This window comes from Microtus oregoni, unplaced genomic scaffold, assembly GCF_018167655.1.
Source record: "Microtus oregoni isolate MIOR12 unplaced genomic scaffold, Mior012 000060F_004, whole genome shotgun sequence".
Taxonomy (NCBI): domain Eukaryota; kingdom Metazoa; phylum Chordata; class Mammalia; order Rodentia; family Cricetidae; genus Microtus; species Microtus oregoni.
Genome location: NW_024543839.1, coordinates 356,340 through 369,789, shown reverse-complemented (window position 1 = coordinate 369,789; position 13,450 = coordinate 356,340). Strand labels below are relative to the sequence as shown.

At 44.8% G+C, this 13,450-nt stretch overlaps 1 protein-coding gene across 1 annotated transcript; it reads right to left on the bottom strand.

Annotated features, from left to right (window-relative positions):
• Positions 1–12,777: 12,777 nt before the first annotated feature.
• LOC121439141 (TSC22 domain family protein 1-like) lies at positions 12,778–13,017 on the bottom strand. Its single transcript, XM_041639647.1, has one exon. The coding sequence runs from the start codon at positions 13,015–13,017 to the stop codon at positions 12,778–12,780; it is 240 nt and encodes a 79-aa protein (XP_041495581.1).
• Positions 13,018–13,450: the final 433 nt, after the last annotated feature.

The following is a 13,450-nucleotide window of genomic DNA, read 5'->3' as shown; positions in this document are numbered from 1 at the left end:
TGCGCAGGAAAGAGAGGTAGGCATGGAAAACTGAAATGAATGCTGGGGGAAAGAAGGTGGAGTCAAAGAGAAGACACGGGAACTTTATCTGGCAAGCCACAGCCTCATGGTGATATACAGATTAATAAAGATAGGCTCGTTTAAGATATTAATTAGCTAGAAATATGTATAAGATATTGGCCAAGCAGTGACTTAATTAATACAGTTTCTGTGTAGTTATTTTGAGTGTCTGGACGGCCAGGAAACAAACAAGCAGCCTCATACAACAAATTGGCGCCCGACCACTGACAAAATGCATGATATCCGGATAAGACAAGCAGGATACAAGAAAAAAGACTGTCAAATCCTGCCAAGACAGGGTAAGATGGTTTTGAAAAACTTCCTGCCTCTGAAAATGGTCTGTCAGTTTACTCTAGGTCTTAGCCAAAAAGGATCATATAATTATCTGCGAAGGTCACTTTTGCCCTTTGGAAATAAGGTTTTCAGAAAATATGGAAGCAGATGAATCTTTTTAAAAATTTTTGATTTAAATAACATTTTTATTTGTTTTATGATGGAGGAAGGTCATTGGTTAAATAAAAAGAAACTGCTTGGCCCTCATTGGTTAGAAGATAGGTGGGAGGAGTAAACAGAACAGAACGGGTAAAGCTAGCCATGGGGGCGGGGCCCAGCCCGCCGCTCCTTATTTCAACAGTTTTACATACCATTTTCCCCTCCCTGTTGTTTATCCCCTCCCCTTTTTCATCTACCCCGCTCTCATCCACTCCTCCATCTCCACTCAGAAAGGGACAGGCCTCCCATGGGCTTGCACAAAGCATGGCACGTCAAGTTGAGGCAGGACCAAGCTCCTCCCCTTATGTTGAGTGAGGAACAGGTTACCAAGACCCAACTAAGTGCCAGGGAGAGGTCCTGCTCTCACTGTTAGAGGCCTTACTAAGAGACTAAGCTACACGATTGTTGCACACATGCAGAAGGCCTAGGTCAGTCCCATACAGGCTCCCTGACTGTTAGTCCAGCATTCACGAGCTCCCGTGAGCTCAGGTCAGTTGTCTGTGTGGGTTTCCCCATCCTGATACTCTGGCTGCTACAATCCCTCCTCCCTTTCTTCCAGAAGACTCTCAGAGCTCAGTGTAGTTCTTGTCTGTGGATCTCTACCTGGAAGCAGATGACTCTAAAAGACCATTTCCATACCTGCAAAAAGCTTATGGCCTGGAATTGAGTGAATGACAGCACAGGTGATAAGATGATCAACTCTCAGCAAGCACTTAGGACTTAGGTGGGATGAGGGATCTGGAGAAGAACCATAAAGAATATCTCATTAATTTTACTGCTGGATGATAGGCATACAGATAACACCATAACAAGCTACATTTCCTCTTCTCTGGGAGCATCCAGAAACCTTATGTAGCGGATTCTTCTAAAATAAATGATAAACATTCCCATAGGCCTTTGGAGGTCCTGGCCCAGAGAGTCATAATGAGGCCCATCTGCTCAAGCCAGGGAGTCAGAGGGAAAGATGTCAACTGGATTAAATTTCTGGCTCTGCCAGTGGATGACATGTCTATGACCTTGGGGGGAGGGGATATGTAGTTTCTCCTCTGTGGGATTTCGTCTTCTCATGTATAAAATGAGTTTTCCCAAAGGACAGTTGTTTCCGAAGCGCTGGGTTCCGAGGATGGAAGGCAAGGGCCTGGGGAGACAGCTTAGGCAGGAAGCCATTTACTATGCAAGCATGAGAACATAGATTCAACCCACAGCAGTCATGCAAACAAACACAAAAACAAAACAAACAATCAACCAAAGAAACTGGGTGTGGAGGCTCAGACCTGAGGTTCCAGTGCTGGCGAGCTGGAGACAGGAAGACTGCTGGCCAGGTTAGCTGAAATGATGAGCTGTAGGTTCACTGAGAGACTTGTCTCAGAAAATAAGATGGAGAGCAATTGAGGAAGACATCTGAGCCTTGACCGCTGCCTCATCAATGCACGTGCATGATTGTGCACACGTGTGCATGCACGCACGCATACGCACACACACTCACGTGGCCTGAGATGTAAGACTAGGCCACTTTGGCTGGGAAACCTGCAGCCTGGTTGGGGAGACAGATGCAGAAACATAAACACTTAGTGTTCTGTAGGGAGCACAGTGCTGAGGTTATGCTCAGTGCTCTGGGGTAGGGGTATAGAGGCACAGAGAGAGCCTGAAGTATGGCTAGTGAGCAGCCTGGAGCGGGAGGCCGCCATCTTACTTCAGTCATCAGTGCATTGAATGGTAGGGGTGGGAGAGCAAGCACATTGGATTTATCTGATCATCTTGACTCTCCATGTATAAATGCAGGCCGGTCTTAGTCTCCGGTCTGATGCTCTGGAGCCATTGCTCCATGCAGCCCACTAGCTGGGAGGACAGTCAGCTCCCAGAGGTATCGGGGTGAACTTGTGTGTATCCTCTGCTACAATGACCCTCTAGGACAGCCCACAGCCGATTTCACGTTACACGCTTGCCCCTGGCAGAGTTCTCCAGCATTCAGGGGCATTTCTGATGGGTAGCCTCAAAGGCATGGATTAGAGTGTCTGCCAGAATCCGTTTTAGGAGATGCTGTCCTTACCTTAGGAGATTCCTAAGGGCAGAGCATCTACTTCCGGCTTATCAGGGCAGCACTGATGAAGGGTAGATGGCAGGGTAGGGAGGAGTAAGAGAAAACTGGTCCTCTAACCACAAGTCGCATATTGAACACGAGCAGCTAGCTGGGCACATTCCAGGGAGGATTCCTGAGCAGGGATGCTGGAGGTGAGATCCAGGGACAGGAAGAAATGCACTACTTTAAGAATAGGATGGAGCCGGGAGGGGAGTGAGGGTGGGGGTGGGAAGATAGCTGGGGGACTGTCGAGATGGCTCAGCAGTTAAGAGCACTGGCTGCTCTTCCAGAGGACCTGGGTTTAATTCCCAGTACTCAAATGGCAGCTCGCCACAGTCTGTCAATCCTCTTCCCGGTGATCTGGCACCCTCACACAGACATACACAAAGATAAAATAAAGAATAGGATGGGGCAGATAAGGAGCAGATTAGTGTTCCAGACAAAGGGAACAACACGAAAAGAAAGCCAAGTGGCTGTATGCAGAAAGGGCGGTCAACACAGGGCAGGATTCTGTATGCCACGTGACATGAGAACCTTCAGTAGCAGCAGGCTACTGTGACCAGAACTTATACGTACATATAGGTGTGCGTGTGTGTATGGATGTGTATGTGTGCAGGTACACATACATGTAAAAGTGTGCATGAGCTTGTGTGTGAGCACGGTATGGAGCCAGAAGACAGCCTGAAGTGTCATTCTGTAGGTGTTATACATCTGTTTATTGAGACAGTCTCTCCATTTCTCTCCATGTTTAGAGACAGGGACTCTCACTGGCTGGGAACTGACTGTGATTAGGTTAGGTTGCTTGAACAGGGAGCCCTGGCGATCTTCCTGTCTCTGCGTGTCTAGCAATGAGGTTAAAAGCACACGTGCTATGGCTTGTTTTAATTTTTAAAAGACACGTCTTATTTTAAAAAAATCTAATAAATATTTTTGGATATGCATATGTAATCGTATCTCAGGGTAAGTGCTGAGATCAGGGATCAACTTCAGGGAGTCAGTTCTTTCTACTGTGTGGTCCCAGGGATTGGACTCTGGGATCCAGGCTGGGCAGCAAGTGTCTTTACACCAGAACTATCTCAGAACTAGCTTGCTGGCTTCTGATTTTTTTTTTAAAAAAAGTAGCTTCTGGGGGATTGGACTCAGGCCCTCGTGCTTGTGGGGTAAGCCCTTTATTGACTGAACCGTCTCCCAGCCCCAGAATAAGTTTTGAAACAAAACAAAACCCCAAGCAACCAATGCCCCGAGGGCCTGTGGAATAATGAATGGGGCAGGAGATAACTCAGCCGGGCATATTAGGAGGCAGCTATTATCATTCTGGAAGGAGAGCAACATGGATTTAACTAACAGGTGGTGATGTAGATGCTGAAACAGGGTCGTGTTTTAAAGGACAGGATTTGGTCATGGAGCACATACTGGTGATAAAGGCAGAGAGCATGCCAAGGATATTTCCTGATTTCTGAGGATCTCAGAGATCATCTAGCCTCCTCCCCCACCTCCACATCTAACTACACAAGGAGACCGAGACTCAGAAATAAAGAGGGACTTTCCCATGCTGGCAGAGCAAGGCCAGTGTTTAAGCCAAGTCAAATCATGTCCATCCTTTTCCTTTGCAGAGCAAGAGAAGGAAGCACCCTTAGAAAGCACCCAGTTCAACTCCTACATTATTTTATAGATAAGGAAACCGAGGGGAAAAGCTTAAGCAGTCTGGCCAAAGGCCACCCAGAGAGTTAATTAATTAATGAGTGAAATAGTTTAAGCATATATAAACACGGCTGTGTTGACCCTTAGATAGCGAGGCACAGTTGTTTGCTCAGGAGGGAGATAACTTGGCAGAGTCCCTCCAAATGGTTTCCCAAGCATCCATACACTGGCTGGCTTCTTTCTGGGCCTGTTGCCTGGGGTTAGGGAATCCAGATGTCTGGGACCACAAAAGCCAGATGGATTTTCCCAGGCCATGGGTTCCCAGTGCTTGGGCTCAATAGATCAACAGGGATGTTGCAAGGCATGTGGGTGGCTGGGAAGGAATGTCAGCCTGCTCTCTGTGCGTTCTCTGGCCACTTGAGTTGACTACTGGAAGAGTTGATTTCTTTTCAGTACCTCTCTCACTTGGATAGCCCTACAGATAAAGCCACTACTTACCAGTTGCTATCTTGTGTTATATACAGGGACAGTATTCTTTAGAATTCCGTGCTGTGACAGGGCATGGCAGATGATATCAAATATTGCACTGTTTGCAGACGCAAAAGATCCCTGGGGGATGAGATGGTTTGCAGGCCAATATGCTAGAAGTGTCATTCTCTCTTCCTTTCTCCCTTTCTTTTGAGAAAAAAAAAACATGCAGAATACTTGAAATTAGGATTGCATTAGAATTAAATTTAGAGTTAAAATTAGAAAAATAAAAAAAAAATTATTTTTTGATGACCTGGCTTTGTCCGTTCAGAGACTCAGATCTCCGAAGTGCTATCCCTTTTAACCTCTCTCAGGAATATCCAGGAAAAGGGGAAAAGGAACTGGCTTTTGGGGTGGCTCAGGTGGCTTCAGGGAAGGGTATGAAGTCTTTGAAATCATGCTCTCTCAGGGCTGTGTCCTGACTTTACCACTTCATGTCTGTGTGACATTGGTGTTCACCTCTCTGAAACTCAGTGTATTGTTTTGTTGAGTGGGAGTGAGGATTTCAGTTTTATAGCGCCATTGTACATGTGAAATGACGCAATGGATACAAAACACTTGACACACTGTCTAGCACAGAAACAAAAAAGTGTTCAGTGAATTTAATATGGTATTATCTCTTACCCTAGGACTCTCAGATCAACCAAGACTGAGTCAAATTGATTGAGATCAACGGAACTTTCCTCTTCAGCTCTGGCTACTTCTAGGTCCCTCTTGGGGTTCACTGTCATGGCAACAGCTTAGTGGAACAGTGTGGACATTAATAGGGGTAACTAGACTGCCAGAACACTGCCTGGTCCTGCTGGCGCCACAGCCAGAATGGGCAGCTGTCTGATTAATGCCTGCCTGACCCCACTGGCTTCATTTCAGGTCACCTCGGAGAAGATTCTTGCTCAGGACAGATGCAGCCTCACTCATGGGGATGAGCCAGAACCCTGGTCAGTGGGCACGGTTACAGGTGCCAAGGAGAACAGAGCTAAAAGAGACCCTGTAGCTTGGTTATTCTAGTACCTTCTCTTTATGGATGAATAAAGAAAAATGGTAATAAGTGTCTATAGCGTGCCCAACAAAGTATGAAAATCTTTCAACAGAGGCTAATTCCTACACCATTCCCATGGAGCAGGTATAATTATCCTCACAAAGGAGGTAGAGCCTGGGGGTAGGGTGGAAAGAGGCATGAAATCCTCTGTCCAATTTTAAAAAAATGTAAACTAAAGACTAGCTAGATGGGAGATACCCTGTATGGTCAGATGGCACTACTCTTAGAAGCCATTGTTTAGCAAACAAAAAAAAAATCCCAGTGCCAAATATGGGGTACCTGCTGATGGGGCAGGGTCTACAAGTTAATATAGACAATCACCGTTCCTCTTGTTAAACCTTATTGCTGAAGATGCTACATATCCTGGTTGCAAGATATAGAGAAACTGAACTGCACCTGAGCTAGAGGTTTCCTTCCTGCTGGGTAGGGGTAGCTCCCCCTGTGCTGGCAGGCTGCTCTGGGAGACAAGGCATCAGTGACCTTACTCATATGTGGATCCCATGGACTTCAGGGCTAACTTGCTGGGCAAGATGTGCCCACTGGTGAAATAGTGGCATACTGTTAGAGTGGAACCAGCTCCTCAGGTTGGTTTTGAGGTCTATTTCACAAGAGGAATACATGCTGTTGTTATAAATCATGTAAAAAAAATGGCTAGAGAGGTTATAGACCCTGAGAGGGACTTGACTACTGCAGTTTAGCTAAAGTGATGAGAACCAAACTGCAAGCTATTTTTGTTCCTATAATCATAGATAAATGCTACTCTCTGCCTTAATAAGAGTAGTTTCTCTTTGCAGTGAATGGCGGTGAAAGCAGAGACTCCTGGCTGTCTAAGATGTTTAGAATAAATGATTCTTTGCTATTCAACCCTAGACAGGACGTTTATACCACTCTTTCTAAAGCTCAGGAAACTTGGTGAAAGAGAGATTAAGAAAACAAAGAAGAACACGATCAAGAGGAGAGATGCAGTCTCTGGGCGCAGTCACTACAAGCATGCAGTTGCCAGCACCCAGCCTTCACAAGTCTAAGCTCATCACTGTCAATCACAGATGGATAGGAGCTCACAGGACCCAGCTCTTCCCTGTTGAACTGTTGGCAACTGAAGGATTATGGGAGAGACATAGTCACTGCTTTTAGTCCTGTACCAACTGGTGAGTCCGTGAGTTCCAAACTTGTGGCTGTCCAGGAAGAACTACTGGAATCAGATGGTCACAAACAAAGCAAACCTGTGGTTGGAGAGGTCCTAGACTCTAGAGAGAATCTATTAACACCATGCTGCTAGAATGACGAAGTGTCCAATGCCTTCTAAATATTCATCCTTACACAATTGATTAGTGCAGCTCTCACCCCTCACTAAAGAATCTTCAAGTGAGGGAGGGACTTTTGTTCCAGAGAGCCACTACAGGTCAAAGTGTAGGGAATACATTACAGTAGAAAGCTCCTTCTTGTATGGAGCATTTATAATACACTCCCCTTGACACAAGGCTCAGGGAACCCCATTGAAGAGGAGCAGAAAGATTGTAAGAGCCAGAGGACCAGGGAACTGCAGTGAACTCATGTCTTCTGCACAAAATGAAGATGTTATACCTACCACTCTCTGCAACTATGGCTGCCTGTGTAGGACTTGCACAAAACCACACCAAGCAATATTCAGGCATAGATAGGGCGAAAGCTCTCAAGGCTTCATGTCTAGTTCAGGAGCTACAGGTTTTACTCTATCTTTCTTATGAGAAAAAGAAGATCATGTGAATTTGAGAGCAAGATGTGTGAGGAACAAGGAAGGACATGAAGGAGGAGAAGACTGATGGATAGGATCAATATGCCTTGCACTTATAAAGGAAATTCTAAAAAAAAAAAGCATGGATGTGGAATGGATAAAATGTCTAGAAAGGTGGTAATAGGGGGTGAGAGCATGAAGAAGGCACTATATATAACAAAATTGTCAAGGAACAAATCAATAAAATGATAAGTTTCTCTCCTTGTTCTCTCTTTCACATGCTTCTCTTTGCCCTCACCTTGGCATCTCTGCATAGGATGGCTCAGTCCCTCACCCTGGCATCTCTTCACAGGGCGGCTCAGTGAGAAATCCCTTACCAGAACTTAGGCTCTGACTCTTGGACTTCCTTGCTTTTAAATGTATAAGGAATATTTTTCTGTTTATTATGGAACACCCAGTCTATATCAACATGTAGAAGAATGAAAATAGATCCATATCTATCACCACGCACAAAACTCAAGTCCAAATAGATCAAAGATCTCAACGTAAAGCCAGCCACACTGAATCTCATAGAAGAGAAAGTGGGAAGTACACTTGAATGAGTTCGTACAGGAGACCACTTCCTAAATATAACCCTAGTAGCACAGACCCTGAGAGAAACAATTAATAAATGGGACCTCCTGTAACTGAAAGAGCTTCTGTAAAGCAAAGGACACGGTGAACAAGACAAAATGGTGGCCTACGGAATGGGAAAAGATCTTCACTAACCCCACATTAGACAGAGGTCTGATCTCCAAAATATACAAAGAACTCAAGAAATTGGTCAACAAAAGAACAAATAATCCAATAAAAAAAATGGAGTACAGACCTAAACAGAGAGCTCTCAACAGAGGAATTTGAAATGGCTGAAAGACACTTAAAGAAACGCTCAACATCCTTACCCATCAGAGAAATGCAAATCAAAACAACTCTGAGATTCCATCTTACACCTGTAAGAATGGCCAAGGTCAAAAACATTGATGACAACTTATGTGGAGAGGATGTGGGGTAAAGGGAACGTTCCTCCACTACTGGTGGGAGTGCAAACTGGTAAACCACTTTGGAAATCAGTAAGGTAATTTCTCAGAAAATTCGAAAACAACCTTCCTCAAGACCCAGCAATACCACTTTTGGGTATATTCCCAAAGGATGCTCAATCATACCACAAGGACATGTGCTCAACTATGTTCATAGCAGCATTGTTTGTTATAGCCAGAACTTGGAAACAACCTAAATGCCCCTCCACTGAAGAACAGATAAGGAAAATGTGGTACATTTACACATTGGAGTACAACACAGTGGAAAAAAATAATGACCTCTTGAAATTTTCGGGCAAATGGGTGGATCTAGAAAACATCTTATTGAGTGAGGTAACCCAGACACAGAAAAACAATTATCACATGTACTCACTCATAAGTGGCTTTTAGACATAAAGCTAAGGAAAACAAGTCTATAATTCACAATCTCAGAGACAACAAAGAGGACCCTAAGAGAGACATTATTGGATCTAATCTACATGGAAAGTAGAAAAAGACAAGATCTCCTGAGTAAATTGGAGTATGGGGATCATGGGAAGGGGGAGGAAGGGAGGGGTGTGGAGAAAAATATATAGTTCAATAAAAACAATTAAAAAATAAAAGAACCACCCAGTCTTAGGTCTTCTATATCAACAGCACAAATGAACTGAGACATTGTGTCTCTGGAGCTTTTCAGTGTTACCCCCTGCTCTCTCTCTAATGCCTGATGTAGCTGCGCCTCTGTATAAACATGTTGAACAAACGAATTGCTGTGGATAATCAGTGTACCATTTTTGAAGGTATGATTTAAAGAAGGGCCTGAGAAGTGCATGCATGTGTGCATGTGTACTTGTGTGTGTGTGTGTGTGTGTGTGTGTGTGTGTGTATGTACGTGTGTGTTGGAGAGTTTCTATCTGATACTAAAAATGGGAAAGGAAGGACTAAGCCTGTATAGGTGCAGCCCTCTCCTTCTATCTTAGACCCTTCACAACAGGCTATCCTCTTCAACTATCTTTGCTCTAGTTACCTGGACTCCGCTCTGAACAGCCACTATTCCTCCCTGTGTAAGCCTTCTCTTTGACTTTTCCCCTACTTGGAATGGCTCCATTTCCATTCTCTTTAAGAAGTCTACACCTGTCTTCAGTTATTTCCATTTCCATGAAGTTTTTCTTGATACCTTTAAGAAATTAAATGCCATAATTTTTGTAAGTTTTTAAAGACACCCTAATCTCTTTCTTTTTTTTCATTTTATATTTTTCCTTAGCTTTTGTTTATTTATCTGATATATTTTTTTTATTGAGAAAAGGAAAAAAAAGTTTCCCCCTCCTCCCAGCCTCCCATTTCCCACCCCCTCCTCCCACCCTTCTCCCCCTCCCCCCATTCCTCTCCCTCTCCCTCTCCAGTCCAACGAGCAGTCAGGGTTCCCTGCCCTGTGGAAAGTCCAAGGTCCTCCCCCCTCCGTCCATGTCTAGGAAGGTGAACATTCAAACTGGCTAGGCTCCCACAAAACCCAAACATGAAGTAGGATCAAAACCCCGTGCCATTGTCCTTGGCTTCTCATCATCCCTCATTGTTCGCCATGTTCAGAGAGTCCGGTTTTATCCCATGCTTTTTCAGTCATAGTCCAGCTGGCCTTGGTGAGCTCCCAATAGATCAGCCCCACTGTCTCAGTGTGTGGGTGCACCCCTCGTGGTCCTGACTTCCTTGCTCATCTTCTCCTATTCTCTTTCTTATGCTCCATATTGCTTCTTTATCATGACCTTCTGTGACCAGGTTTCCTTTGAGAGTAGATCATGAGCAATTAAGACGTCCCTCACTTTATTTCATCCTTTTGTCATCGGGGGCACCTGGCAGATCAGCACCTGCAATTCTGAGGCACATTACTGGAATTGGATGCCGTGAACTTGGCGTGGGAAATAAAAGGCTGGTACTGAGCTGATTTCTTTAAGAAGTCTGTCTAGAAGAAGCAGGGGTGGGAGCGTGGATCTTCATCTGCCCTCCTTATTTCACTGTGGGCTGACAGCATCCTTCTCCAGGGATGTGTTATGACCTCAGCTGACCCTCACTAGGTCTGTTTTCCCATTCTCTTGGATCAGGCTGAGAAAAACAGGAAGAATCATTAAGAGACAAGAGTCTTCAGAGCCAGCAGAAATTATTGCTGATTCCTTTTACAGACACCAAAAGCTTTGTTTACACATTGTGACAAAGAAGTTGGCTCTTCCTGCTGGCCACAGGGAGACGCCTCTATTGACCTTCTGGATTCACACCGGGTACCACACCCACCCCATTCTCAGATTTTCTTCTTTTTTCAGAGTCTCTACCATCACCTGTATCGTAAGACTTAAGAATTGGAGGATCCATTGGTTGTGTCCAAACTTTTTTTTCTTGAGAGATATCTAATCTCTCCTCAGAGCATGCTCCATGCACCCCTGATACGGGAGGTTTGTCAAGAGTACAACTTCCAGGTGTTTCCTGGCTACTGCCTCAGAACACACACTGTAACAAGATCCTCAAGGAGTGACTGAACATACAATATGAGAGTGTATATACAAAAACGCCAGAGAACTAGTCACAAGGCACATGCTGTTTGCTAGACAGCATGTGCCTTGTGACTAGTAGAAAGCCACATATTAGTCTATGATATGTGGCGCTGTGGATGCAATTTAAAGCAGGCATTTCTAGTTTCTTTGGTTGTCAGTCATTCATATGACTAAATATGGGGCTGCTTTACACCAGTCTCTCAGCAACAATTTGTTGAATGGATAAACCTTTTGAGTTCCGACCTAGGGCTTCTTCTACACCACTCTTGCTGGCTCCCATAACTCCCAGCATCCTCGATTAACAGAAAATACTTTCAGAGAGTGGGCTGCATTCCCATTTTGTGCTCATCCTTGGCAGCAGAGTCCCAAGACTCAATGAAGTAGGGCTCATAAATTGTAATTTGTGTGTCATACATGGTATAAGAGGAACTTTTCCGGCTTCAAATTCTCCATGTAGCTAAGGATGAGTTTGAACTTCTGGGCTCCTGTCTACCTCCTGAGTGCTAGGATTATAACCATGTGCTGCTATACCTAGTGTTTTTATCCCCCCACCCCCAATTTTATATGCTTTCGAAAGTTGACAAGTACAACAGTTAAATACAATAGTAATTGTGTAAATAACATGCATAGAAATGTATGCATGGAATTACCATACATGATCTGCAGAAACCCTACCGGGAAGTCCATTTCCCTAGTAACTAGCCATTTCTCTAAGCATTCAACCAGCTCAGTCGAAAAGATGTCAGTGAATAGGGATTTACATCACAAGATTAAGAAGCCAGATTTCATAACAGATAAAGTGACGAATGGTGCCAAATTCTCAATATTTCTTAAGGTATGGTTTTTGTCATCAAGCAGTTCTTGTGTAGCTCTCTCTAGAAAGGACAATCCATTCATTTTCAGACAACCGATGTAACATCTGAATTTCAATCTGTACAACCTAAACAGTAGTTACGGTCCTTTATGGTACAATTTCATTACACCACATACACAAACATACAATAAGCAAAACAACCTTCATAATGACAACACCTAGGTCTCAGCTACCAGCTACCTGCTACCATTTTGTTGTTAATAATCTGTGTCTTCTGATGTTTCAGGAAAGAGGGACAGTATTATTGCATTTTATAAACTCTGGTGACAGCTGTGAGTTTGTGGATTGTCTGACTCCTCCCTCATGGCAGTCTTATTTATGGCCTGTCAGGTTTCTTGAAGGGAAAGAGAGGAGAATACAAAATCCAGGAGCAGCCCACCTCTGAGTCCCATACTGGCAAACCCCAGAGCTCTTGGAAGCAGGGTGGGTGACTGGGCAGGGCTGAAAAGGCACACAACTCCTCGGCACCAATCAAACCATTCCTCAGACATCTGCCAAGTGCACACGACACATCCATGCTCATTCTCTCACAAACCTTTAATTCACTCGACTGGTACATTTCTTTAAGACAAAAAGCAAATGAGCGCTTAGTACCGGGGAAAAAGCACGAACAGCGTGCGTGTTTCACGTCTCTTTCGTAGACAGCAATGAAACAGGTGAGAGAGGAGGTGGCTTCTTGCTAGCTCATCTCTTCAGTCTGTTCAGTTCAGACAGCAGCAGCCAGTTCTGTGGGGGTCATAGCAGGCCGTGGGGTTCATCCTGAGCCCTGGGGTGCTGGCTGTGCAGGGGGCTGTGTGGCCCCTGTGGCTGGAGGGAAGCCAGTCTGCTGCTGGGCCTGAGTGTGGGTGAGCTGCTCTGGACTGACCAGTTTCTCCAGCAGATTGCTCCCCTGCTCCAGCTGGGAGCCTTTCTCTGTTAGTTCTTTGATCCTCCCCTTCAGAACCCCCACTTCCTCTCTAACTGCATACATCAAATGGCTTTTTACCAGATCCATAGCTTGCTCTTGTCAGGCCTAGTCTTACACAGTCCTGGGGACTGAACCCAAGGCTTCAGCATGTGCCAGCTGAGTTGTACCTCCAGCCCGTGATGGACTGCACATCTTGGATGTAACCGAACAGGGTATACAACAGGTCCAAAAGAAACAGTCCCCACTTCTCTCCCACCAAAACTCTAGCAAGAATTTTCATGGCAGTGGCTAGTGATTCCATTCTGCCCAGATGGGTTTCATGTTGCTCTTACATTCTGAGATCTGATTTTGTCCGTGTCTTTTTCTTCCTTGAACGTCTTTATTGCCCACTTAGCATCAGTTTAAAGGAAACTTTAGCCATTCCCTTTATTCTAAGGATGGCTTTCCTCTTCTCTGTCCGTCAAAGCTATGGTTGGGTAGTGCTCTCTTTGGCTCAGTTTTGTACTTATGCCTCCCGAGG

Bases quoted from the DNA above. Each gene is read 5' to 3' on its own strand.
- LOC121439141 (XM_041639647.1), bottom strand. From the start codon at position 13,017: ATGGATCTGGTAAAAAGCCATTTGATGTATGCAGTTAGAGAGGAAGTG.